This window comes from Callorhinus ursinus, unplaced genomic scaffold, assembly GCF_003265705.2.
Source record: "Callorhinus ursinus isolate GAN/ISIS: 27379988/994484 unplaced genomic scaffold, GSC_fseal_2.0 scaffold7, whole genome shotgun sequence".
Taxonomy (NCBI): Eukaryota; Metazoa; Chordata; class Mammalia; order Carnivora; family Otariidae; genus Callorhinus; species Callorhinus ursinus.
The window spans coordinates 47,079,077-47,105,412 of NW_027397069.1; the positions used below are offsets into that span (position 1 = coordinate 47,079,077).

General features: G+C 39.7%; 2 protein-coding genes and 1 non-coding gene across 4 annotated transcripts in view; 1 reads left to right on the top strand and 2 right to left on the bottom strand.

Annotated features, from left to right (window-relative positions):
* ELF1 (E74 like ETS transcription factor 1) overlaps positions 1–19,290 on the bottom strand; it is a 106,448-nt gene extending 87,158 nt beyond the window's left edge. The window contains exon 1 of the mRNA XM_025874806.2: positions 18,877–19,290. The gene's annotated coding sequence lies outside the window, so the exon portion shown is untranslated. The remainder of the gene's footprint in view (positions 1–18,876) is intronic.
* WBP4 (WW domain binding protein 4) overlaps positions 18,404–26,336 on the top strand; it is a 59,896-nt gene continuing 51,963 nt past the window's right edge. Inside the window, exons 1-4 of one of the 2 annotated variants that reach the window (XM_073894488.1) lie at positions 18,404–18,723; positions 20,662–20,734; positions 22,857–22,919; positions 23,009–23,132. In XM_073894488.1, coding sequence (XP_073750589.1) covers positions 23,072–23,132 — 61 coding nt within the window. In that variant the 5' untranslated portion in view covers positions 18,404–18,723; positions 20,662–20,734; positions 22,857–22,919; positions 23,009–23,071. Of the gene's footprint in view, positions 18,724–19,410; positions 19,691–20,661; positions 20,735–22,856; positions 22,920–23,008; positions 23,133–26,336 lie in introns of those variants that run through there. The other variant, XM_025874809.2, reaches the window with a different exon arrangement.
* TRNAE-UUC (transfer RNA glutamic acid (anticodon UUC)) lies at positions 18,775–18,846 on the bottom strand. Its single transcript has one exon. It is a non-coding gene; the product is annotated as a tRNA-Glu (tRNA).

The window sequence follows — 26,336 nt, forward strand, 5'->3', positions numbered from 1 at the left end:
GTAGGGTGTGACCTATAACAAGAGAACATGGCGGAGTTTTGAGGGGTGATGGAATTGTTCTATATCCTGATTATAGTGGTGGCTACACAAATTTATACATGTATTAAAACTCATAGAACTTTATGCTGAAAAAAAAAAAAGGGCAATTTTATTTTATAGTTTTAAGAGTGAAAATGAGGGGCACCCGGGTAGCTCAACTGATTAAGCATCTGACTCTTGGTTTTGGCTCAGGTCATGATCTCAGGTTTCTGGGATTGAGCCCAGAGCCCTGAGCAGGGAGTCTGCTTCCCCTCTCTCTCTCCCTTTGCCCCTCCCCCTGATCATTCTTTCTCTCTCTCAAATAAATCTTTAAAAAAATTTTTAAATAAAAAATGAAAATAAAATAATTTTTTTAAACACCAAAAGCCCAAAAAGTCATTACTTCAGTCCATAATCATGAGAAGAGAGAAGACAAAATCAAATTGAAGGACATTCTACAAAATACCTGACCAGTACTCTAAAGTATCAAAGTCAAAAAAGAAAAGAAACCATCAGAGGTCTGAGGTTCTCGCTCCATCTACCCCTCCCCACCGTGCTTGCATGCACACTCTCTCTAAAATAAATAAATAAATAGAATTTTTAAGAAAAAGTAATGTTTGCAATAATTTCATAAAGGAGAAATGTTATTTCTCTTCCAAAAACCAACCAACGCCATCCTGCATATTCTGAATACCTTAGTGTAAGTTTAATTATCTAGTTTAGGTTGTACCTACACTAAGATCATATATGTTATCTGAAAGGGATAAAACAGATTCTACCATAAATGATATGACTTGTTTGTTTGCTGTGCTTACTTCCAGTATATATAACTTTAAAAATTCTATCAACATTTGATTTCCCAATTCAAGAATGAGTTGTTTTTTTTTAAGAATGTCTCATGAATTCTACGTCTTAATATTCCTATTTAAAAAAACTTTCAATAACCTTCTAGTACCCACAGAATAAATTCCAATACGAGATTTTTTTTTAAGTGGCTGAGGGTGGAGCCTCACATGGGGCTTGAGCTCACAACTCTGAGATCAAGACCTGAGCTGAGATCAAGACTGGGACACTTAACTGACTGAGCCACCGAGGTGCCCCCTAATACAAGATACTTTTGCATCTTGATTTTGGTCTACCCTATAGCAGCCTCACTTGTGGCCTTTCCACCTCCCAACATATACCCCACAATCCAGCTTTGCTGAACTTATTCAGAGCATGTTGTGCTTTCTAACTCCACATTTGCAGGCCTTCCCTACCCAGTGAATTTCCTGCAAAGCCCTTCTCTCCATCACTACAAGGAAGAAATGGTCACTTTCTCCTTTGTACCTCCGTCTGTATTTTGTAAATTATCTAACAGATGCATGAATCACATTGCTTATGCATTCATCTATACACTTATGCATTGTCAAAATGTGCAAAGCACTCTGACAGGTTTTGAGGACCTAAAGGTGAATTGATTTCTTTCATAACTCCTCCTGCCCACTCTGCTGGAATATCTGGTGAAAAACACAGCGTTTGGGTTCTTTTTTTTTTTAATCATTTGTTTATATGTCTCACTGGTCATTTAGTTTAACCTGATAGCATTCCTGACCCACAATAGTTCTGTAATAAATATTTGCTGAATGAAAACATTTGGAAGTTGAATATTGGCTCAAAGATAAATCTGTTTTTTTCTCTTCCACACAAGCCAAACCATTCTCAGGTCATTTCTGTATAGGTCTAAATTACACAAAAAGCAAGGCCCCTTCCTCACTTTCCTGAACAGTCCGCAATCTATGAATAGGTTGGCTAAGGCTTGGTCTGGCAGCCCTGTCTGGTGATCAAGGCCGGAGCAGTAAGTTTTACATTTGTTAAGAGAGAACAGTTTCTGGGTTAGTCCCCGTGCTTACACCTGAACATCTCATTACGTTAATAGACAATGAATAAAGTTAAAGGGAGAGAGACAGACACAGAGAGCAAAGGAGTGAACAAAAAAGAAAAACTCTCCAAAGAGTAGGACTGATTATCCAATCATGGTTCTTTTCCTCAACTTCTGGTCTTCTGTCCCTTTCAGGCCTTTACTTACACAGCCTTTGGTCAATAAACTTCCCTAATTAGAAACAAACTGGTAAATGTTTCAGTAAAAAGGAATATTCAAATAAGATATTTAGCCTAGAGGCTTTCATGTTTCATAATACTGAACAGATGGAACAATTAATGACTTCTTTAAACTCATAGTTTACTATCATCATAAAGGATGCTCTGCGGCTCTTCTTCCCTACTTCAAACCATACCATTGGTACAAAGGAAACTTTAAAACTTAAAAGTATTTTAAATTTATAGTCATTTTAGGAAATACTTCTTAGACATACATAACGCTCTCAGTTTTTCATTCAATGTTCTCAAATTTCTTTTTTTTCCTCTCTCTCTCTTTTTTACGTAGGCTCCACGCCCAGCCTGGAGCCCAACGTGGGGCCTGAACTCACAACCTCGAGATCAAGACCCTGAGATCAAGATCTGAGCTGAGACCAAGAGTCAGACACTTAACCAACTGAGCCACCTCAGTACCCTCAATTTCTCCAATTTCTATCTCCAGGTGTTGCTCCTGACCTCGACTCTTCTATCCAACTTGACACCTCCATTCAAATGTCATAGTCTTCTCCAACTTAACAGATCCAAACCTGAATTCCTGGTCTTTTCTCCAAAACCTACTCTACCCAGTTTTTTCCAGTTGTCCTGGTGGAGAGTGAATACTCCTAGCTGCTCACACCAAAACCTTGGCTACCGACTCGTCTTTCTGTCCTAAAGTCATATCCAATATGTCAAAAAATCCTGTAGGCTCAATCTTCAAAACGTATACAGAATCCGAGAATCATTCCACTTCATTGGTACTATCGCACTGCAAGCCACTGTCCGCTCTTATCTGCATCCCTGTAGTAGTCTAAGGAGCCCTCCTGCTTCTGTTCTTCTTTCCCTACAATCTAGTCTCAAAGCAGTAGCCAGCAGTAATCTATTTAAAAACACAAGTCAGATTCTATTTTAAAACTCCTCTTTAAAACGCCTTAGCTCCTCTTTTCACACAAAAAAGTAAGTCTTCATAACAGCTTACGAGGACAAGATCCTACCCTGGCCCCCACCTCTATGATTGTATCTCTTACTACTTCCTGCTTGCTCCCCCTCTTCTAGTCCCACTGACCTCTCCTTGCTACCCCAGAAACGCATCAAGCACTTCCCCCCTAGGTCTGTGCACAGTCTCTTCTCACTGCGAGGAGGCTTTTCTGTGAGATATCCAGGTAGCTAACTCCTTTACTTCCTGTGGTCACTGTGGTAATAGGTACTAAGTTGTTCAGACTTCTCAGTTTGAAATATGACTCTGCCTCTTCTCCCATCAAGAAGCACAGTCTACTTCTCCATCACTTAAATATGGACTTGGCCAAGTAATATGCTCTGGCCAGTGGAATAACAACAAAACACAAGCACAGGTCTAAAAAGTGTAAGGACACTGGGGCTTACCTTCTTGCTGCTGGGATCCCTCCTGCCACCACTAAGGTATGACAACTACACAGAGAGGGACCCAGCCATGTGAATGACGCCACCCAAGATTATGTATCTCGCCCCAGCTGACTCAGCTCTGATCTGAAGAATCACCCAATCATAAGAAAGAATAAAATAGAGGATACACACAGTCACTCAAAAATTATGACCTGCTCCTTTAAAGCCGGGATTAAAAACCATTCTCACTGTAGAATCCTAAGCCATTTCAATAACATCCCAAACTTTAAAAATCTCATAAATATTTTGAACTTTAGAATTTAGTTTGAACCACCTTAATAGACATTTCCCAAATTTAGGGATACTAAAATAAATATGCATAATCTGCTTTACAGATTACGAATTCAGACAATTACAAGTTAGAGAAATAAGTCCCCAGGACTTACCAACCTGTCTCTGCCTTGACTCTTGTTACTGTTTCCCCACTATCCTCTCTCCCCATTCTTCAAGACTCTGCTAAAGTTCAGCTGAAAGAAACAATATATAAGTGATGAAACCTTACAAAACAAAACAGTGAAAAACAATGTGCTTGTGGGCAATAAATTATCTCAAGTATCTAAATGTAGGAATAGAGAGATTAAATAGAATAGGATATTTTTTAAAAAGACATCTAATACTCTTGGGGCGCCTGGCTGGCTCAGTCAGTTAAGCATCTGACTCTTCATCTCAGCTAAGGTCTTGATCTCAGGGTTGTGAGTTCAAGCCCAGAATGAAGCCCAATTAAAAAAAAAAAAAGACATCTGATACTCTCAAAAACAGAAAGCACATACTATATACAAACATAGATTATAATAAAAATGACATCAGGGACACATGGCTGGCTCAGTCAGCAGAGCATCTGACTCTTGACCTTGGGTTGTAAGTTTGAGCCCCACATTGGGTGCAGAGATTACTTAAAAATTAAATCTTTATTAAAAAATGGCATCAATAAAAACATTAAATTCTATTTTGTTGCAGAAAAAGACATACAGAAGGGAAGACTGTTCAGTACACAGTATTTGCTAATGATCTCAAACCACTGTTAATCTTTTTTTAAAAAAAATCCCTATACCACATTATTCCAACTAGATATTCAAATGTAAAAAAAGGAAAAGCACCTTTACAGATATAAACATCTGTATATTATTTGGTAAGGAATGTCTTCCTATGTATAACACAAATGGCAGTAAAAAGATAAGGAAAAGGATGACATCTGACTACTAAAAATTTAAAACCACTATAACCAAAGCTAAGGCAAAGGAAAAAGAAGGGGAAAATGTGACCAAAACTCCTATAAAAAAAGAAAACAAAACAAAAGCTAGTCTTGGGTTTGGCTTCCACAGCCAAATACATACATTGAAACTCCGCAAATACTTTACAGAAAATTAAGTTCATGCTCCACTTACAAAATCAAAACTAGAACTATTAGGCAACATCTTGCAGGTGTGTAAGAAAGACCCTACAACGTGGAGCTGCCTCAGTGGGCTCACTCTGACAGAAGACAGCCTTGGCCTCTTTATCAAAATCTTGATCAATGAGGGGCCTGGGTGGCTCAGTTGGTTAAGCATCCGACTTGATTTCAGCTCAGGTCATGATCTCAGGGTCAGGATCCAGCCCTGCGTCGGGCTCCACACTCAGCACAGAGTCTGCTTGAGGTTCTTTCCCTCTGCCCCCCTCCCCGTGCGTGTGTGTGTGTGTGTGTGTGTGTGTGTGTGTGTGTGTTCTCAAATTAAAAAATCTTGATCAATGAACACCCAATTCTGTTTTGTTTTAATTTTTTTTCAAGATTTTATTTATTTGAGAGAGAGAAAGCACGAGCAGGGCACAGGAAGAGGGACAAGCAGGCTCCCGGTGGAGCAGAGAGCCCAATGCGGGACTCGATCCCAGGACCCTGGGATCACGAACCGAGCCGAAGGCAGACGTTTAATGACTGAGCCACCCAGGTGCCCCTTCCAATTCTGTTTTAAATTAAAATAAAACATTTAGGGATGCCTGGGTGACTTAGTTGGTTAAGCAGTTAAGCGTCTCCCTTCAGCTCAGATCATGATCCCAAGGTCTTGGGATTGAGTCCCCTGCACTGGGCTCCTTGCTCAGCAGGGAGCCTGCTTCTCCCTCTGCCTCCCACTTCCCCTGCTCGTGCGCTCTCTTTCTTCTCTCTCTGACAAATAAATAAAATGTTTAAAAAAATAAAACATTTAAAGTAAAAAGGTTCATGCATTTAATTTTATATAAATTTTACCTCAAAAGAAAAAGTAACTAAACAAACATGGAAACTATGGTCAATATTAAGCATGCTAAAGTATTTAGATGGAAATGTACTAATACCTGCAATTTACTTTAGATAAAAGGATAAATGTGATAAGGCAAATATTATAAAATGTTAATAATAAAATCTAAGTGGCAGATACATGAGCAAAATTTCATCTTTGCTGTATGTTTAAAAGCCTGTGTAGTAAAATATGGGAGAAAAACTACTGTTGTTGAATCAAACACTCTAACAGAAAAATTGGGTGCTGAGCATGAATATGCACTTTACAAAAGAAATGTGGCCAAACACAACAGAAAATGTTCAAAGATATTCATTCTTGAACCTTAAAGCAGAAAAACAATACCGTTTTTCACCTATTAAAATAGCAAAGAGTAAAATGATTAGAGAGGGTACAGGGGAAATAAACGGTCTCATATGCTATTCGTGAGCATAAAAGAACATAATTCCAGCAGGCAATTTCACAATCAAAAAGCTTTATGTATAGATCCTCTCACCCAGCAGTTTCAATCCTAAGCATTTATTCTAACAAAAAAATACACAAAGATGTAGCTAGAAATTCAGCACTATCATTCAAAGGTATAAAAAAAAAAGAACTGTCATGTAAATCAGATGTTATAGAGACTGTACCTCATCACACTGAACATACCATATTATTCAGCTGTTAAGAATAATTATCTGGGGGCGCCTGGGTGGCTCAGTCATTAAGCGTCTGCCTTCGGCTCAGGTCATGATCCCAGGGTCCTGGGATCGAGCCCCCCATCGGGCTCCCTGCTCTGCGGAAGGCCTGCTTCTCCCTCTCCCACTGCCCTTGCTGTGTTCCCTCTCTTGCTGTGTGTCTCTCTCTGTCAAATAAATAAATAAAATCTTAAAAAAAAAAAAAGAATGATTATCTGTATAAAATGGTGTAGACACAAAAAAGTCTCCAGAATATATGTAAATGAAATATGCAAGTTATAAACAGTACATGTCACGTACGATCAACATCTATGCATGTATGGTCCACATTTCAATATCTAAAGTAATGGTCAACTGAAAGTTAACAGTATTTATACTGTTAAGATTTTTATGATCTTTATTATTTGTTTTTCAGTATTGAAGTAGTTTCTATGTGCCTGGCACTGTTCTATAGACTCAGGATACAGTTTACCTACAGATTCATGTTAACATTCAGGCAGAGTCCCTGAAGGAACTGTGATGAAGGAAATCAGCAAAGTGACACAGTGACCAAGAAAACCTACTTTCAGTAGGGACAGCCTCTCTGAAAATGGGACAGCTGCTTTGAGACCTGAATGCTGAGGAGCCAGTTGTATCCAGCAGAGGCTGGGGAGGAATACTATCAGTAGAGAAAGTTATAGGAGCAAACAAAGGCAATTCGGTAGGAGTCAGCACCATGCTTCTTAGAGGGCAAGGAGGGAAGAAATAAGAAAAGCGGGTAGAGGATACTAACCCGGAACATATTACCACTTTGAAAGTCAGGAAAAAGGATCAAGCTCGTTTCATCCTAAAAAACCAAAAACTTTTACCACTACCCCAATCATACTAGAAGACAAAACTTTGAAAATCTTTCCTTCCTAAGTGCTTGCCATACGTATCTCATTTAAGTCATGCTAGAGCTATTAAAAAGCATTCAGAAAATTTCAAAGTAGAGCATTCTCGGGGCAACAGTTCTCCAAGGCCATTCACAGAACAGATGCATGAGAATCCTCTGAAGACAAATGCACAGTGCAAACATACATTCCTGAGTCCTACACCTAAGGTTCAAATTGATTAAGTGGGACTCAGGATTCTCTATTTTTTACTTCCCAGATGACCAGAAGTTAGTATAGTGACAAAGAGACCTCCATACCTCAACAGGCCTGACTGCCCTGTATATATGTAGATGTATATATGTAGAATACCATGTCTAGATTAAGTCCGTGAGAAGGTCATTATTTGTGTTCAGTCAATCCTATTTAGGGAATCAGCAAGGTGTGTAATATATTTTTCAAGCATCTCACGGATCCAAAAAAGATATTCTTTAAATTCACATTTTTCCATAGAAACAAATCCAATCATTTGACAACCCCAAACCCATCTACCATTCTTTCTCACTCCCTTCACAGCCAAACTTCCTCAAAGATTTGTCTATATTCCATTTCTTCACTTCCCTCTCATTCTTTGACTCATTCTAATCTAATCTAATCTAATCTAATCTACCCCTATTAAACCACTAAATCTGTAAAGTCAATGACCACACAGGGCAAAAACCTAATTAATGCTTTTGGAACTTGTTTTGTTAGACCTAATAAATGCTCTCTCCTGGTTTTCCCCCAATTCTGGAGTACTTTTCCTTAGTTTTCTCTGCCCTACCTCCACTACCTCACCACTGAACATAAGACGTTCTAAAGATTCCACTGAAAGCCCTCTTCTCTTTCCAAACTCTCTCTGGGCAAATCCATCCAATTCTGGGGTTTCAACTACCAAGTCAGAGAATGAAGGTGAAAATCACCTCTGCAAATTGCCCTTGACAATCCCCTTAAATTCACTGTTGAAGTTTTATCACATCAGCAGGTCACATTGGCAACCAATATATCATCTGCATAAATATAAATGAACCATTTTTCCCTGTGGCATTCAAGCACCAGATTAAGTAGGTAATTCATATTTAAAAGCCACATTGTAAGAGAAGATGCAGGATTTTTCTCCTTCTATTCCACCTCCCTACTCCCAGGTTTAAAACCCATCAACATCTGCCATCTCTGTTTAACATTCAAAATCCTTTTTTTTCTTAAGATTTTTTTAATTTATTAATTTGAGACAGAGAGATACAGAGAGAGAGCATGAGCAGGGGGAGGGGCAGACGGAGAGGGAGAAGCAGACGTCCCGCTGAGCAGGGAGCCCTACTTGGGGCTCCACCCCAGGACCTAGAGTTCATGACCTGAACCAAAGGCAGACGCTCAACCATCTGAGCCACCCCGGCGCCCCAACATTCAAAATCCTTGCAATGGCCTACAATGATTTAGATAATCTGATACATGCCCTGGTCACCTCCCCCCACTTTTCACACATCACAGCCCTCAGGGCCTTCTTTCATCTCCCAAAGGATACCCTTTCTTTCCCTGCTTTGGAGCTTTTGCAAAATGCTACTCCCCCGTGCCTCCCCTCCCTGTCCACTCTCTTCCTCCTAGCCACTGCTTACTCATCCTTCAGGTCTCTATCTAAATGTCATTTTCTTGGAGAAGCCTTTTCAGTGTAGCCTTTCCACCTACTCTGTCAGGGGTCTCGCCTCCTTGGTATGCATGTAACATTCAAGCACGCTTTTTACTTGTTCAATCAGTATCTGCCTCCTGCGCTAAACCATAACCTTCATGAGGAATCTTGTCTGCTTTTTTCATGGTTCTATCCCCAGCACCTAACACGTGAATATAAACCAAATTAATAACCTCAATCTCATTACAGAGGTTTTTATAATCTCACCACTTGCATATCCAAATATAAATTCAAATTTGCCTTTAAAAAAAACTATGGTAAAATATACATAAAATTTACCATCTTAACCATTTTTAACTCTACAGTTCAGTGGCAGTAAGTATAATCATACTGCTGGGCAACCAATCTCCAGAACTCTCTTCATCTTGCAAAACTGAAACTCTATATCCCACTTCCCCCAACCCCTAGCAGTCATCATTCTAATTTGTCTCTATGATTTCGATTACACTTGATACCACAAGTGGAATCATGTGGTATTTGTCTTTTTGTGACTAGTTTATTTCACTTAGCATGATGTCCTTCAGGTTCATCCATGTTGTAGCAAACTGCAAAATATCCTTCCTTTTTAAGACTGAAAAGATATTCCATTGTAAGTATATACATTTTGTTTATCCATTAATCCACTGAAGAACGTTTGGGTTATTTCCACCTTTTGTCTATTGTGAATAATGTCGCTGTGAAGATGGATGTACAGAGTCTCGTTGAGACTCTCCTTTTAATTCTTTGGAGTGTATAGCCAGAAATGGGTAAATACTATTTCAAATTTTTTTGAGGAACCACCATAATGCTTTCCATAGTGGCTGTACCATTTTACATTCCCATGAACAGTATACAAGGGCTCCGATTTCTCCACATTCTCTCCAACACTTGTTATTTCCTGTCTTTTTTATAGCAGCCATTCTAATGAGTGTGAGGTTTTGCTTTTATATAAACTTTATGTGCTTTCTTTTTCCTACAAAGCTGTGGTAAAACGCCCCCTCAAAACATGCACCATAAACTAACCCAAGACATGCTAGAAGATAATGAAAATGGAAAAGAGACAGTCTTTGAAAGCAGGATTTTAAGGAACAATGAAATTGTGGTTCATGTGCAGTGGCAAAAAAAAAAGGAAAAACAAATTAAAGAAATGGCATTCCTACTCATATCTAAAATTCCCTGATGCCAACTGCCTGCTTGGAATTCCTTAAGCCTATATTCTGCCTTCCATCATGACACTTCCCTTCACCCTTACCCACACCTGTGTACCTTCCCAGAGCACTGGGACTGTGTCTGCAGTCAATCTCTTCCTGTCACACTCTTCCTTCCTACTTCAGCTCTTACAACTGGGTCAGTGCCTGCCCTACTCAGTGGGTGACTGAGTGGCAGGCCCCTAACCTTCCCAGTTAATAGCGTCATCTGTAGGTATAAGGGAATATCAGTGATAAATACAGATGTCAGGAAAGCCAGGGTAAAACAACTCCCATTACAACCTTGAAAGTTTGAATTAAATGTTTAATTAATATAAATTAATTAATTTATAAAAAGCTATACACAAAGCAATATATCAACACAGCCTAAATCAGAAATATATCCTGGTCTTGGGATTTTAAATCCAAAAGAAAGTTTAACTAAATTAAAAGATTAAACTACAAATAAAGATTTAAGATCATCTAGTAGGACTGTCTGGACATAGAAGTCACTAGCTAAGTACCTTCCCAGAGATCTAAAATAAAGCAAAAAAAAAAAAAAAAAGTTTTAAATCAAAGTTACTTATTTAACAGTGAGTAGTCTGAATTCAAAAATAAAATTTTAAATCTGCACACACAGGTGCGCACACAAAACTTACGAAACCACTGTTATTCCTTTATCAAAATTCAAGTCACCTATACTGGCTTTACTTTTCAGAGAACAAAATATTTTATATTTACATTTGTGAAAATGAACCCCCTGAGAAGTAAAAGGAAACACTAACTGCCATTAATCCTAAAACAGTCACCATTCCAGCATAAAAAGTCAGATGCTGTACAATAACAAAGTGCAGGCTAAAGATCAAACTAAAATTTTCTTTATATAAGTACAATGTCATTTAGTTTTAAAAACGATATGATAATGAAACCACTAAAGATTAAAAACCATAAATACATCTCTAACTTTACTGGCTCTTTGTCCCAATACTTAGGAAAGGAGCAAATGAACCATGAAGTATTTTGAAAGTTACTTTCCATACCTTAAATAATATCTAGATAATACTGTTTTTTATACAGCAATGTACCTGGTAAATCTAAACATTTGCATTTTCAAGATTCATGGTCTACTTCATATAAATTAGAGTATACTCAACTGTAGAATATAAGATATAAATGTTGCAAAAAAAAATTTATGAAAAGTCACCCGCAGTCCCATTCATTTACTTTGAAAAGGTTAAATAAAATGAAACCACTTAAAGTATATCATCATAACTGCCATGCTACACTTCTGAGAAAAATTCAGAAATATTTAATTACTTAAAATCATTAATATTCCATTTGAAAATCTCTTCGTTACCAAAATGTAAGGTCCTTAAGATGAAGTATCAGGTAACTTAAGGGGCTGGGGGTCCAGTTGATACTTCATCCCCTCTCCTCCTTAGCCTAAATACCACATTCAGAAAGAATGCACAATTGCTGACCTCAGAATGCCGCTTCGGTCCACTTCTGCTTTACTGTTAACACAAATTTCAAGCGCTGAATGGCTACTTCACCCCTCCTGACACCTCAGGGACTACACGCCATTTACAACATTGGGCTGTAAACAGCTCTTCTGCTGGGAAAGTTTTATTTTGTCGAGTTCTAGACGGAACCATGTCCTGAGTTGCAGAGAGCAAATAAGTCTTTCACAATCACTATTTCATTTTGATTCAAGCTAGTTTACCAGTTTAATTTGTGAGCAGACTGCCCTTCTAAATAAGTAACACTGAATAAAATCCAAATTATTTACGTAAATACACTTAAGGCAATTTATCAAAGTCTGGAGAACTTTTTTTTTTTTTTAGTCTGGAGAACATCTAACAATAAAATCCAACTCTACAAAAAATGAGACGGGAAGGTCACTTTCACTTAGTCAAAGAAGGGGGAGGGTGGAGACTTTTCAAGTATTTCTCAAGAGCTACAACTGTCAAAAACAGTATATATATTATAACATTGGATGAAAAAATTAGTACAATAGAAGGAAAAAAAGACTATTTTACAACATGCCACAATGTTTTTTTGTTTGTTTTTAGATTTATTTATTTATTTATGTGTGAGAGAGAGAGAGAGCAAGAGAACACACAAGCAGGGGGGAGCTGCAGGCAGAGGGAGAAGCAGATGCGGGACTTGACCCCAGTACTCTGAGATCATGATCTGAGCTGAAGGCAGATACTTACCCAACTCAGCCACCCAGGCGTCCCCGCCACAATGTTTTAAAAAACACACTTTTTGATAAGAAATTTCTGGAGCAAAGAAGTATCTAAAAAGCATTCTTAAATTTCTTTGCAACTCCCTAAAGCTATTGATTGTATTTTAAATTTCCTTTATTTAAAAGCCTCAGAAACTGAGGGTTGCTGGAGTGGTGGGGGGTGGGAGGGATGGGGTGGCTGGGTGATAGACATTGGGGAGGGTGAGCGCTGTGAATTGTTCAAGACTGTTGAATCACAGATCTGTACTTCTGAAACAAATAATGCAATATATGTTAAGGAAAAAAAAAGAAGATAGCAGGAGGGGAAGGATGAAAGGGAGTAAGTCGGAGGGGGAGACGAACCATGAGAGACGATGGACTCTGAAAAACAAACTGAGGGTTCTAGAGGGGAGGGGGGGGTGGGGGGATGGGTTAGCCTGGTGATGGGTATTAAAGAGGGCACGTTCTGCATGGAGCACTGGGTGTTCTACGCAAACAATGAATCATGGAGCACTACATCAAAAACGAATGATGTAATGTATGGTGATTAACATAACAATAAAAATTTTAAAAAATAAAAAATAAAAGCCTCAGAAAAAGTTCAGAAAACAAATTTCAACTTGCCATTTAATTACATAACCCATATATACTGATATAAAAGAACCATAATGAGTTCTAAAATAGTGAATTTCAAATGAATGAAGTTTTATTAGAATTCTTGATGATATTAGGTTTAAGTTATACTGTCCACAGGGTGGCAGTCTCACAGCCTTAAATTTGTCTCTAGATTCAATGTACAATTTTAGTATTCAAAAAGCCACACCCACATACACATACAGGTGGGCAATAGTTTACTGTCTGACCAAGCCTAGGAGCAAAAATTGCCTGTTCTCGCCAAAAAAACAAACAACAACAACAAAAAAACTATGCTTTGTAACCTCCCTATTTCTTTTAGGAGTATTTACTTCCTGACATCTTCCAATTTTTTCTTCCATTTTACCTTTTTTTAAATCTCATCCTTTGTATTCTGCTACTACCACCCTATTTACGGAGACAATAGAGACAAGGAGAGCTATTCAATTATTTCTGTACTTCTGGAGACACTCCACCTTGTTTAAGGCCTAACCCAAAGGGAGAGGGGGAGCAGGAAGAGGAAGATGAGAGTGGACAATACAAACACAATCCCTCATTTCTACAGCTCATCCTGCACACTACTACCAAAATAATTTCATCAAAACACTTATATTACTAGAAATCCCTTCTCCCAGCTAAGTAAATTCCTTATCCCCAAATTCAAAGACCTTCACAATCAGAACCTTCCAAAATTTCCTGAGTGCTCTGGAAGAGGTAAGGGGATCTGTAAAATAAACTTCACTTTGAATAGACCTTCCACCTTCCTGGTTTTCGTTCATTCAAATGTATTTTTTGCATGGTGCTGATGGTACAGAAAGGAACAAGTCAAAGTCCCTGCTTGGAAGTTATTCTCTTGACTGGACAGTCTGAATTGGAGTCTCGTTAGGGGTGAGGGGATAAACCCCCAAGCACTTCAGCGCTCTGCAAGTAGAGAAGCGCCCCTGGAAGCATACTAGGGGTTGGGGGGATGATAAAGACACCAGAGATCTGACGGCACGGACACTGTCTGCTGCAGGCCCTAATCTATTTTTGCAGCCTTCTTTCCAATTCCTATCCTACTTACACCCTCAGTTCGGCCAAAATGTGCTAGCAACTGTTAATGTGCCGCTGCTCCTGCAGGCTTCCTTCTTAATGCCTGGCTTTCCACCACATCATCTCCACCAGCAAAAGCCTAGCCAGACCTCAAAGCCCATCTGAAAGCCCTCCTACAGGAGGCCTTTCCCCATTCACTTCACATGAATCCAGATGTGATATTCTGGAGGCCTTCAAACCCATATAACTCTTGGCTTAGTTCTCTCTGAGCATTTATCACACTATACGTTGTATCATAATTATCTGTATAGGTTAACCTCCTTCATCAGCTATTTACTGAACACTTGCTCCATTCCTGGACTATCTAGGAGCTAGAACCGCAGTGTTAAATTATTCCACTAATGTTTCTAAATGCTTACTATCCAAATGATAAATATAAAATGTAAAGACAAAATATTATATATGCTTTTTACTACTTCAATCTTTTCTTTTTAAGTTTTGTTGATATAATCTACATATCATAGTTTACCCATTCAAAGAGTAGAATTCAGTGTTTAGGTTATTTACTGAGTTGTGCAACCGTTATCATTATTAGATTATTTTAGGACAATCACTCTAAAAAGTAACCTCTATCTCCATTAGCAGTCACTCCGAGCCCGTAACCACTGCCCACTCACCTCCCAATCCTAGGCAACCATCATCTATCTATCCTCTTTCTCTTATAGAATTGCCTATTATGGACAGTTCATATAAATGGAATCATATAAAATGTGGTCTTTTGAGCTGGCTTCTTCTGCTTAGCCTAACAATCTTGAAACTGATCCATGTTGTGGTATGTATCAGTTCATTCTCCTTTATTGCCAAATAATATTTGATTGTATAGATACATTTCATTTAATTATTCAGTTGATATTTGCACTTTCACTTTCTGCTTATGAATAATGTTCCTCTAAACGTGTACAAGTTTTTGTGCAGGCGGGTTTTAATTTCTCTTGAATGGAAAGGCCGGGTCGTATGGTAACTCTATGTTTAACATTTTGAGGGAACTGCCATCCTGTTTTCCAGAGACTGCACATCACTTTACAGTCTACCAGCATTGCATGAGGGTTCCAACTACTTCACTACTGTTTGAATCTTAAAGAGCAAGAATGATTTCACTATTCAGTATCCTTACCCTCATGGAGCTTATACTCTAGTGGAAAAAAGATAATAAATAGAAAAAAAAATGTGCTCAAGTATTAAGAAAAAGGAGAAAACAAAAGAGAGTAAAGTAACCAAAAGAAAAGGGTGATCAGAAAGACCTCACTGAGGAGGTAATGTTGACCTGAAATATGAAAAGCTGGAGGGGGAATATTCTAGGCAGTGGTAACACCAAGAAATAAAAGTGAGAAAAGAACAAGTCTGGCATGGTCAAGGAACAAAGAGGAAGCCAGTGTGGCTGATGTATAATGAAGAGGCAGAGAAGGTAGGAGGTGAAGTTGGGGGGGGGTAGAGGCAGATAATATTCAACCACGGTAAAGTCCTTGGATTTTAAATGCCATCATTTTTTAATCCCTTATATTTCTTTAATATAGGTGTTCAACTGTGAAAACATTCCTTAAATGGTCACATATCTTCTGATTGCACCTAATATTAGCAAATATTAAAGAGACTACTTAGGTAAATATGTACCATTCAATTAGTATCACTTTACTCTGTGGCCCAAGGGAGGACACCTAAAACATGACTACCAATGGCCTTCTTGGTAACAAGACACAAGCATATGAATGAAGCCTTACAAATTTATCACTGAGCCTTAACCAATTTAAGGTGTATGCCTTACTGACAGTAACTAGCAGCTCAGTCTTAAAATATTAAGATCATTTTCAATAAAGCACGCCAGTAAGAATACAGTTGCATATAACGCTCATGATTTAAACCGAGATTTCATTCTTTTGAATTGAATTCTGATTGCTTTTCTCATTCTACTAATTAAAAATTAATATTCAACTGGCAAACATAAAACATGGGCACAGGGGCGCCTGGGTGGCCCAGGCGTTAAGCGTCTGCCTTCGGCTCAGGTCATGATCCCAGGGTCTTGGGATCGAGCCCCGCATCAGGCTCCCTGCTCAGCAGGAAGCCTGCTTCTCCCTCTCCCACTCCCCCTGCTTGTGTTCCCTCTCTCGCTGTCTCTCTCTCTGTCAAACAAAAAAAAAAAAACAAAAACAAAACATGGGCACAAGTCTCTATATTGCTTGAATTTTTTAAGAACAGTTTTCACATATTACTGCCATATTTGTTTTTTTAAAGAAGAAAATGTTTTTAAAACTCCAGTAACATAAATGCTACTCCTTTGATAAAAGAACCCATTACCTAGTCAAGCTTTATTAAGGTGAAATTCTCTTCTACCATCACAGTTTGATCTCCCATGCCTCTCCCTCTAGGCACTGTGTTCAGACTATTTGCCAGCTTCATACTTGTTGACCCCACCTCCCCCTCCTAGCCCCCCACCCAGCCACCCACCCTCCACTCCCCTCAGCTTTAAGATACACATTCCCCACCAGGAGAAATCCAACCAGTTCTTCAAGGTCCAGGGCAAACTCTCTCCCCTCTACCTCTCTTTGCCAGTTCTCAGGAGTACAAGTGATGTCTCACCTCTGTGTTCCTGCAGCAGTCACTTCTGCAACTCAGATATTGCCTTACCCTGTTTGCCCTGGTCCACAACAGTATAGGGGTCTGAGAAATATTGTCACCAAACTACTTCCCTCAGCATACCTTCAGATATATATAAAGCAAAGCTATCTGCAATTCTTCGGTGCTCAGTTGAAAATCACATCCAATCACAATATGATACCAGGTCATCACAAAATGCAAGGTGAAGTAAAGTTAAGCCCTCTCCGGAGACAAGGCAGAGGAGTCTTTCCTTCCTTCCAAATTCCGACTGAATTCTTTAGTAAGTGGTTTCTTAATGACACAATCCCGCTCTTCATTCAAATGAAACTTTCCCCACATAAATAAAACTTTTCCACTTGCATTAACTATTCAAGAATTGCTCAACAATTCTCGCAACTCCACCTAAAGTTTCTAAACGATATGTATTTTCCAGAATTTACGGCTGTAAACCCAGAGTACAGAGAAGGTGGAAGATTCACACAAGGTGAATCGCAAGCTAATCAGAGGAGCGAAAATACAATTCCATTTAGTATTGTACCCACAACCTACTAACACGAACCTGAACATCAGGAACTTTCCAAAAGCGTGTGATGGTGCTTGTCGTAAAAACTGAGTTAACGAAGAGATAAAATATTTTTAATTACGAAAGTTTACTTACAACGTAAAAATGATTATTCCTTAATCATGCGGATCACGTTAACAGATTATTTCAAAACTCACTGTGCAGTTAAAATATAAAAGTTTGGGAATGCGCACATTAACCACCAATCTTCTGCTCTTATTAATGGCACTGACCATAAACGTACCCACAAGAGCCACTTTTTCCGTCTCCATTTGTTCCCAGAGGCCCAATGGACTAAACATTATAGCTCACCCCATTTTCTAATTTCAGCTTGCGTTTAAGATAACGCTTTTGTTTCATTTACAGCTCACATGCTGCTGACACAGCTGCCCCTTCTTTGTAATAAACACAGGGCTTCTATATTTAAAAATACAGTGAAACTTTGTTATAACATCCCCTCCCCAGTCTCCAGCCAATTTTCTCTCTTCCAAGCCCCACCTCCACCCTAAGATTTTTCTATCCGCGGCGCTCAAAACGTTAGACCCTTTGCAAAGTAAATTTCTTCTTTAAAGACATCTCATCATAGTGGTATTTTTCGTCTCCGCAGCATGTGCGCGCGCGGCTGTGTGCGCGCTTTAAAGCGGGGCGGGAGGATTGGGGGGTGGCGAGCGGGGACAATTCCCTTCCCCGGAGGCCTCCCCAGGCAGTGGCACTCAAGCCTGTGGCTCTGGAGTCCGCGGGACTTTGGTGCGCTGAAACGAGCGCCCCCGAGGTCAGGTTGGACCGAGCTGACCGGCGGGCTCGGCCGCTGCGGGACAGCCGAGTGGACACGCGGCCGATCGGGCGGGTGACGGGCAGCGGCGCGGACGGGAAAGCGCGCCCGAGGGCACCGAGGCTCGCCAGACCGCCACGCCGCCGCGCGCCCCGCGACAGGCGGCTTTGTGCCGGGGGCGAGGGGGGGGTCCCGTAAACAGCCGGCGGAAAGAGAACGAGGACTCCGAACGGGGTGCGGACTCCCGGCGCGAGGGCAGGGGGTGAACACGCCCCGCGTCACTTGGGCCGGTCGGAAAACCGCGGCCGCGGAGGGTGTGGGCCCCAGGGGGGGGGGCGCTGGGAGAAGATAAAGAGAAGCCAGAGTTAATCATCACCTCCCGAGCGTCTGGAAAAGGACGACTCGGGGCGGAGGGGCGGGGCGGGAGGGCAGCCCCTGGAAAGTGAAACTCCCCGGCGGCTCAGCCCCCCCAGCCAGAGGAGGGAGGCGAGGGACCCCAGCGTACTCGCTCCTCCGGCCGCCCGGGGCAGCCCGGGTCACGAAGTCACCAACGACTACACTAATGCTCGTTTTTCACAAACATCACGAGAACGAGACAAGAAGAGAGCCAGAATATCGGAAATAAAATAAGTGAGTTTACCCATTCGGTTAAAAAAAAAAAAAAAAAAAAAAGTTACAACGTTCCCATACCGGGAGTCGAACCCGGGCCGCCTGGGTGAAAACCAGGAATCCTAACCGCTAGACCATATGGGAAGTGCTGATAGAGACGCCGCCGTGACTCACCTGACAAGCGCACGCGCCCCCACTGCCTCCACTCCGCTTCCCCGCGCGGCTACTCCCCCCGCCGCCTCTGCGCCACTCGAGCCGCCGCAGCCGCCGCCGCCGCCGCCGCTGCCCACGCGCTCCCCGAGCGAAAGAACTAGACCGGCCCGTGCGCGTGGGGGCGGGGCGGGGCCACTCCGCCGCCTCCGGAAAGTTCTGAGGCAAAGCCCAGCAACTCGCTGCCCCGAAACCAGCTGTTTCACTTTTCTTTTTCTAACTCCGCCAACGGCCCCCAGCCTACAGGTCCGGGTTGCTTCGCTGGTCAAAGTGCGTGCGGACTGGTTGGCAAAGTTGAGGGCGGCGACGTCTCGGGGAACAGCTGTTTGCGTTCGGGGCGGAGGCGGCGCGCAGGCTCCTCGGCCACGAGCCAGCGAGCCTAGAAGGGTGGAGGTTCTGGATCCCAGGGGAAAAGAGAGTGAAGGCGGGATGATGCGGGGATTTGAGGCGTGAGGTTCCTGTCCTTCGGCTCAGGTCCCGTCGCGCTTTCACCCCTTCTCGGTGACCTCAACCCCTTTATACCGACCCCACCTCTCAGGCTCCCGGGGTACCGCCCCGTAGGGGGAGGGGAAGAGGAGGAGATTTCGAACGCGGTTTGAGTCGCCCGGGCACCCGTAGTTGCGAACCGTGGAACCCTGGTCCCGGGGAAAGAGGGAGGTGTTCGGGTTTGGAGGCTCGGGTGGGCCTCGCGGCGGACCGGGTCCCGAGTCGCCCCGCGTGGGGAACACGAGCTCGAGCCGGACCCGGGGGCGACGCGCGGAGCGGCTGGTCCAGTCATGTGAGTCGGGTCTCAGGCTCTAAACAACGAGGTGTTGTTCCTCTGGGCGGCCCTTTCTCCGCCGGGTCTCGCCCTCCACCACCACCCCCCCCCACCTCCCTTCGGCTGGAGGCGTGACGGAGGTGCTCTTAACTCGCTCGGGACCGGCACCAGACCGGCAGGGCCGGTTCTCTGGGCGCTTAGAAATGCTATCCTGCGGAGCGCCTTGGAGGCCTGAAACTCGGGCTTCGGGAGGGAGGCTGGCGGCCAGTTGAGGTTGAACTGCCCGCCAAGCGACCGGGTGCTCCCTCACTTGCATAGCTGGGGGTCGCAAGCACCCTATTCGTTTCTGTAGCGCGTGAACCCAGGGGTATTGTGAAACTTTAGGGTTGGACTCCGGCCACCGCCGCCTTCTCCGACTGGTAGAAACGGCCAGTCTTGGTTAGCGTAGTGACTCCCCACCCCGCCCCAAGTCTTGCAGGCTAAGAGGTCCGTTGGCTTTTCCAACTCTTTCTTGCCCTGAGGCTCAAGAACAAATTGTATTAACTGATAGTCTCGGAGGAACCAGTCTCCCACCAAAGGAGTTTTGTTCTTTGTTGTTTTGGTGGAAATAACTTGATTTAAAGCAAACTTTGAGCTTCTTCAGGCCTCCATTACAGCAACCTCCCAAAATGCCGGAAAGGCATAGTGAAATCTTTTCCAAGATGTATCTTATTTCTTCACACCGATGGCAGTGGCAAATGAGAAAAAAAATTTTTTTAAAGCAATTTTATTAAAGGGAGTTTTAAATCCAGTGCAGACTTTTTCTTTTCTACTGGCAACAATTTCAGCTAACTGCTGCAGTGAATTAAATGCTAAAGGTAATGTGTGTAACAAGACAAGATTCAGTAGTAACAGGGGCTTATACTTCAAACTCTAAGAAGATGTAAAAACATGCACAATTTTACCTTTTTAATTATAAATAAGCTCAGACTTGTTTTTCCCTTTTTCAGGGCAGACTACTGGAAGTCGCAACCAAAGAAATTCTGTGATTACTGCAAGTGTTGGATAGCGGACAATAGGCCTGTATGATATTTCCACTATTAGAGAGTTTAATAATATTGTATTCCTGTGTTTCTTTTTGATCTAAACTCAGTATTTACGAAGCACCTTCATATACATTGCTCTTGATTTTTCAAAGCATTGAAAGATTTCTGTTGTCTTTTCATTTCTTGCAGGAAAGCCGTGAGCCTTCTTCCTTTTCATCAGCTTAAATTTGATTATATATTAAGCCAAATTATTTCTCTATGGTCCTTCAGTCACATTCAGAAAATGGATGTTGGGTGGGTCATCTCATCCATGTTTATCCACATTATGATGTTTAATACTACCATATAAAAAGAAACAAAAGGGCAAAACCCTTAATACGTAAAAAGGAACATTATTGTAGTTTATTTTGCATCTTTTCTACTCCAGAAATAATTAAATATATTTGCAGAGCTTTGTAGCTATAAATGGTTAAATTTTAAAGAACATCATTACCTCTTTCATGGAATATGAAAATAGCAGCTTTATTAAGCACCTCATTACTGTATCTCTTAATCTAGATTAAGCTTTTAAGACATAAAACAAAAGCATCACTGATTTTTTCCCCTTTGCATGTCATAATAATATACACATAGTACATAAACACCTGGGTATCTTTTAAATATATATTCCTATCCTTTTTAGTTGATAGAGTTGCATGCACAACGGAACAGTGGCCCCATTTTTAACAATGTTACACTTCTTTGATAGACTTTTATTTACTGCTGTCTACAGGAGTTTGGGGATATTTTTCTCCAGGGTTTTGTTTCGATTTTTGGTCTCTTGAATAGTTGCTAAAGCTCTCAACTATCTTGTTTAACTTAGGCCATTCTTACACATAAATGCCACAAATTTTGAAATCTATACAAATCACTGATAGTTTCTCTTCTTTTGGGGTACCTAGTCAGTTCAGTGAATTTTAGGAGTCATGATGAGTAAATAATGTCTTCTATGATAGTCTTTCTTCTCCTTGGATTGTTAATATACATCAGCTTAACCTTTAATTAGAAACAAAATTATTTTGTTTTTGAATGGGCCTTGAATATTCTTTGTGTGGCATAATTTAGGAAACCTGATATATGAAAAATAGAAGGTGAACCTTTGTTTTACAATGTCTCACTTTAAAGAGGAATTCATGGTAGTACTTCAGGATAGCTTAGCTAAGATTTGATTGACAAAATTTATTTTGCAAGGTTTACCAGAAATTTCTTATTGCATACAACCAGACATTTGCAATTTAGGGAGCATTCCTGACTGTTTTAAATAGGTGATAACATTCACTCACTCCTTTGTCCCATCCAGTCACCATCATTTTTTGTAAGTTACCACTTTTTTTTCATTTTCTTGTCCATTCTTCATTGTTTCTATATGCACACATAGGTTTTAATTTCAACATATGTAAAACGTAGGATACCATACACACTATCCTTCACCATAGTTTGGTATTTGTTTGTTTGTTTTTTAAATTGAACAGTATGTCCTGGAGCTCTCTCCACATCAGTACGTAGGGAGCTTTGTTCTCCATTCCAGCAGCCAAATTTTGGTAGATAGTGCCAAATTGTCCTCCATTGGAGTTGTACATTTCATACCATTACCACAGTGTGTAAAAGTATTTGTTTATAATTTAGGAGGAATTCCTTACTGTCTACTTTTCTCTCAGTTTGGAGGAATAAGTTCTAATATTATTGTTTATTCTCTGTGTTTCCAGAGCAGTACAAATTTTAGAGACTTAATGGTTTTGACATTTTACGTTGAGAGGTGTTTCTTGAAGTTTTTTTTTTTTTTCCACTCCCCTTTTGGCTTCATGTCTTGTTTGAGTCCTCATTACGATCATATTCACTAGATTAGTCATCACGGGTACCTTGTATTTTTCTCCATTGATATGGTCATCATAGTTTATTTTAAGCACCAAAGGAAACTTCGTCAGAGGATATAATAATAAGTAACATGGTTCAGTTCCCTCCCATCATTTGATAAAAAGACCAATTTGCATTAAAATTATTTTTCTGTCATTTTAATTTCAATTTTGTTATGTCCCATTCCCATATTTACTGTTACTTTACTATGAACATTATGATGTTGATGTAACTTTCTTTTGCATTTTCTCTTATTAATTTTCAAGAGTGTTGAATTTCACGAAAGAGGAAAGAATCATAAGGAAAATGTGGCAAAGAGGATCAGTGAGGTAATTTAGTTTCTTTCTTTCTTTGCCAATTTTTCTATGTAAGTATCAGTCCTTTAACTGGCTTTCAATTTTATATGTGTCTCACATAGATTAAACAGAAAAGCCTGGATAAGGCAAAGGAAGAAGAAAAGGCATCAAAGGAGTTTGCCGCAATGGAGGCAGCTGCCCTGAAAGCATACCAAGAGGATTTGAAAAGGCTTGGCTTAGAGTCAGGTAAAAAAGCAGCCAGCATGTTTTAAAACTAACATCAGAGGTCATGCTCAGTGAGCTTTTATTGTTTCCATAAAGGGGTTATACACTCAGGGTATACTCTTAGTCCTTTTCCTGTGCATCATAGCTGTATTTAGACTGTGGGACTTTGCTCATGCACTTTTGTTTTACTTTTAAAGCTTCATCTTTTAACACCTCCATTCATAACCATACTACCTTGGTGGTTAGCTAGTCCTAGTTCTGTCCTAGGTCAGTGTTCATTTCAGGCACAGTTGAGGTTTTTAGGTACTTGGCTAAAAAGAACTATTCATTAAAAAATAGGCCTTGCATTATAACCACAGTTTACTTTATCCATATGGTCGAAACTATGAATTATGTTTGTTTATGTGGTTGAGTTATAGTGAATTAGCCTATTGTGGACAAATTTACTGATTTTACCACTAGAAGGTAGATAATTTTTTTTTAATTGGATAAATTTGACATAAAACATTGTTTATGCAGGTGTTACTTTGATGCATTTATATATCGTAATGGGATTGCTACTGAAGCAATATTTATCAGATTACCTATTACAGTATTGTTGTCTATATTCATTATACTCTGCATTCAATCTCTGTGGCTTATGTACTACTCATTGCAAGTTTATAAACTTAAAGGGTATCAGCCTTAATCCCCCAACCTCCCCTGGAAATAAGTTTTACTTTCTGGTTTTCTGAGTTTGACTCTTTTTTAGATTCCACATACAAGTGATACTATAACAGTATGCTTGTCTTCTCTTTAACTTACCTCACTTATCACAGTATGCTCAAATTCCATCCATGTTGTTGCAAATGGCAAGATATCCTCCTGTCTCATGGCTGAATAGTAACCCATTATATATATGTACTATTTTTTTTTTATCCATTCATCTGGTTGATGGGCATTAAGGTTATTTATGTATCTTGGCTGTCATGAGTAATACTGTAGTAGGTATGGGAGTGCATATATCTCTTTGAAATCCTGCTTATATTTCCAGTGAATATATACCCAGAAGTGAAATTGCTGGGTCATATGGTAGACCTATTTTTAATTTTTTGAGGAACCTCCATAAGTTCTCCATAGTGGTTGGACCAGTTTATTTTGGTACCAATTGTTTTAGAATAAGTTTTTAACATCTGGTAGAACTAGATTCCCCTTATCACTTCTGTTTTATAATTCTGGGTATTTGTCAGTTTACATACACCAGCAGTATATAAGCATTCCCTTTTTTCCCCATGGTCACCAGCAAGAAGGTAAATAATTTGGGGGTTTGAAGATAACTCAGCTCCAGATAAAAGGCATTTATTTAATTAGAGTGTATCTATCTTGTTGAAGAACTTAGACTTTAACTCGGGAACTTTTCTGTCAGCATTTCTTCCATGACAAATCCATTGTCTTTAAACCAGGCATATAGCAGTCCCAGTTGTTGATCTTGCTTAATGGTTGAGATAGTCAACATGGAATGATATTCTTTACTCTAAAAACTTCTTTCCGTTAAGTTTTTAAGCAGAATAATAAGTTAATTGGTATTGCACTCATCAAATAAGGACAGTTGTAACCAGACTTTAAAAATATTCTCCTGGACATTGTTAGTTAAAAGGAAGGGGTGGGGATGTATTTCCATGAGGATAAAGCTATAAGCTTAAAGGAGAAAAAGAGAGGTGTTCCTGCAGAATTAAAGAGGCGTCGTTGAAAATTCATCTCATCAATTATATGGATTGAGAGGTTTCATTATGCTAACCTATGAGCAAATCAGTCTTAGCATTTTGTATTTGAATGTATTCAGAGGATTTTTCCTATTATTTTTCATAGTCTTGTTTTCTTAAATAGGATATACATTCCCCTTAAAGCACCATAATGCAGTACAAAGAAAGGACTTTTTAAAACTGCTTTTAAGATTATCCCAGACATCTTTAGAATTTTCTTTTTTAAGTTATACTCCACATTATAGTCTAGTTGGAGGTGGTTTTATTTTTTCCCTCAATAACATATCAAGTATTTCCTTTCTTTTAAATAATTAAGGACATACATCATGTTTAGTGGCTACAGAGTGGTTAGGAGCACAGACTTTGGAATCCACCAGAATTGCCACTTGCTAGCTATACAACCTCTGATTTTCACAAAAATTAAGTACATAATGGTATAAACTGCTTATTACAGTGACCACTTGTAATAAGTGTTCAATAAAGGGTATAAAATACCATAAAAGTGCCATAACTTATTTAATCTCTTCTACACTAACATTTAAGTTGCTTAGTTTTCACTGTTAGAATGAATGCTTCAGTGAACACCCTTATGCAGGCGTGTTTTTTTACATTTATCTCTGTAAGTTTAATCTCTAGAGATGAGGTTGCAGAATCAAAGTGTGAATATATTTTATATTTTGATAGCTAATACAAGCTGTCTTTGTACTTTTTGTCCATCTTCTGTTAGAATATTGGATTTATTTGTAAGGAATCTTTGTTATGAACGTTAAACCATGAGCCATATTTGTTGTAAATATTTGTCTTTTTTTTTTTTAGTTTTTAAAAATTTTTAATCCTATTAACATAGCATTATATTGTTTTATTTTTTTGTTTTTGCTATACGGAATATTTGGATTTGTATGTAGTTAAGTTTAATGTTATTTTATTTTGTGTTTTTTTTTTTTTCACATATCTTTGATCTGAAGTTTATATTGATGTCCAAACATGGGAGGGGCCATGGAGTGGGGAATAGCTTTACTTTTTTCCAAATAATTAACCAGTTAATCCAACATGATTTGTTACATGATTTCTTTTTCTAATAAGCACCAGGAATCTGAGCACTGGGTGTTACACGCAAACAATGAATCATGGAACTCTACATCAAAAACTAATGATGTAATGTATGGTGATTAACATAACATAATAAAAAAAAAAAAAGAAGCACCAGGAATCTACATTTGGGTCTGTTTACTCTTTGTTCTGTTTCATTCATATGTTTGCCTACTCCTGGATCAGTTTTACTTTTTTTTTGGTACCAACTGTTTTAGAATAAGTTTTAACATCTGGTAGAACTAGATTCCCCCGTCACTTCTGTTTTATTGTTTTATAATTCTAGATATTTGTGCACATTTAGTTTTCCAAATGAGCTTTATTATAATTTGTCAAGTTCCCAAAAGAATCTTCTTGTCAAGCTTTTGATTGGAATAACATTATCAGTGTTTTA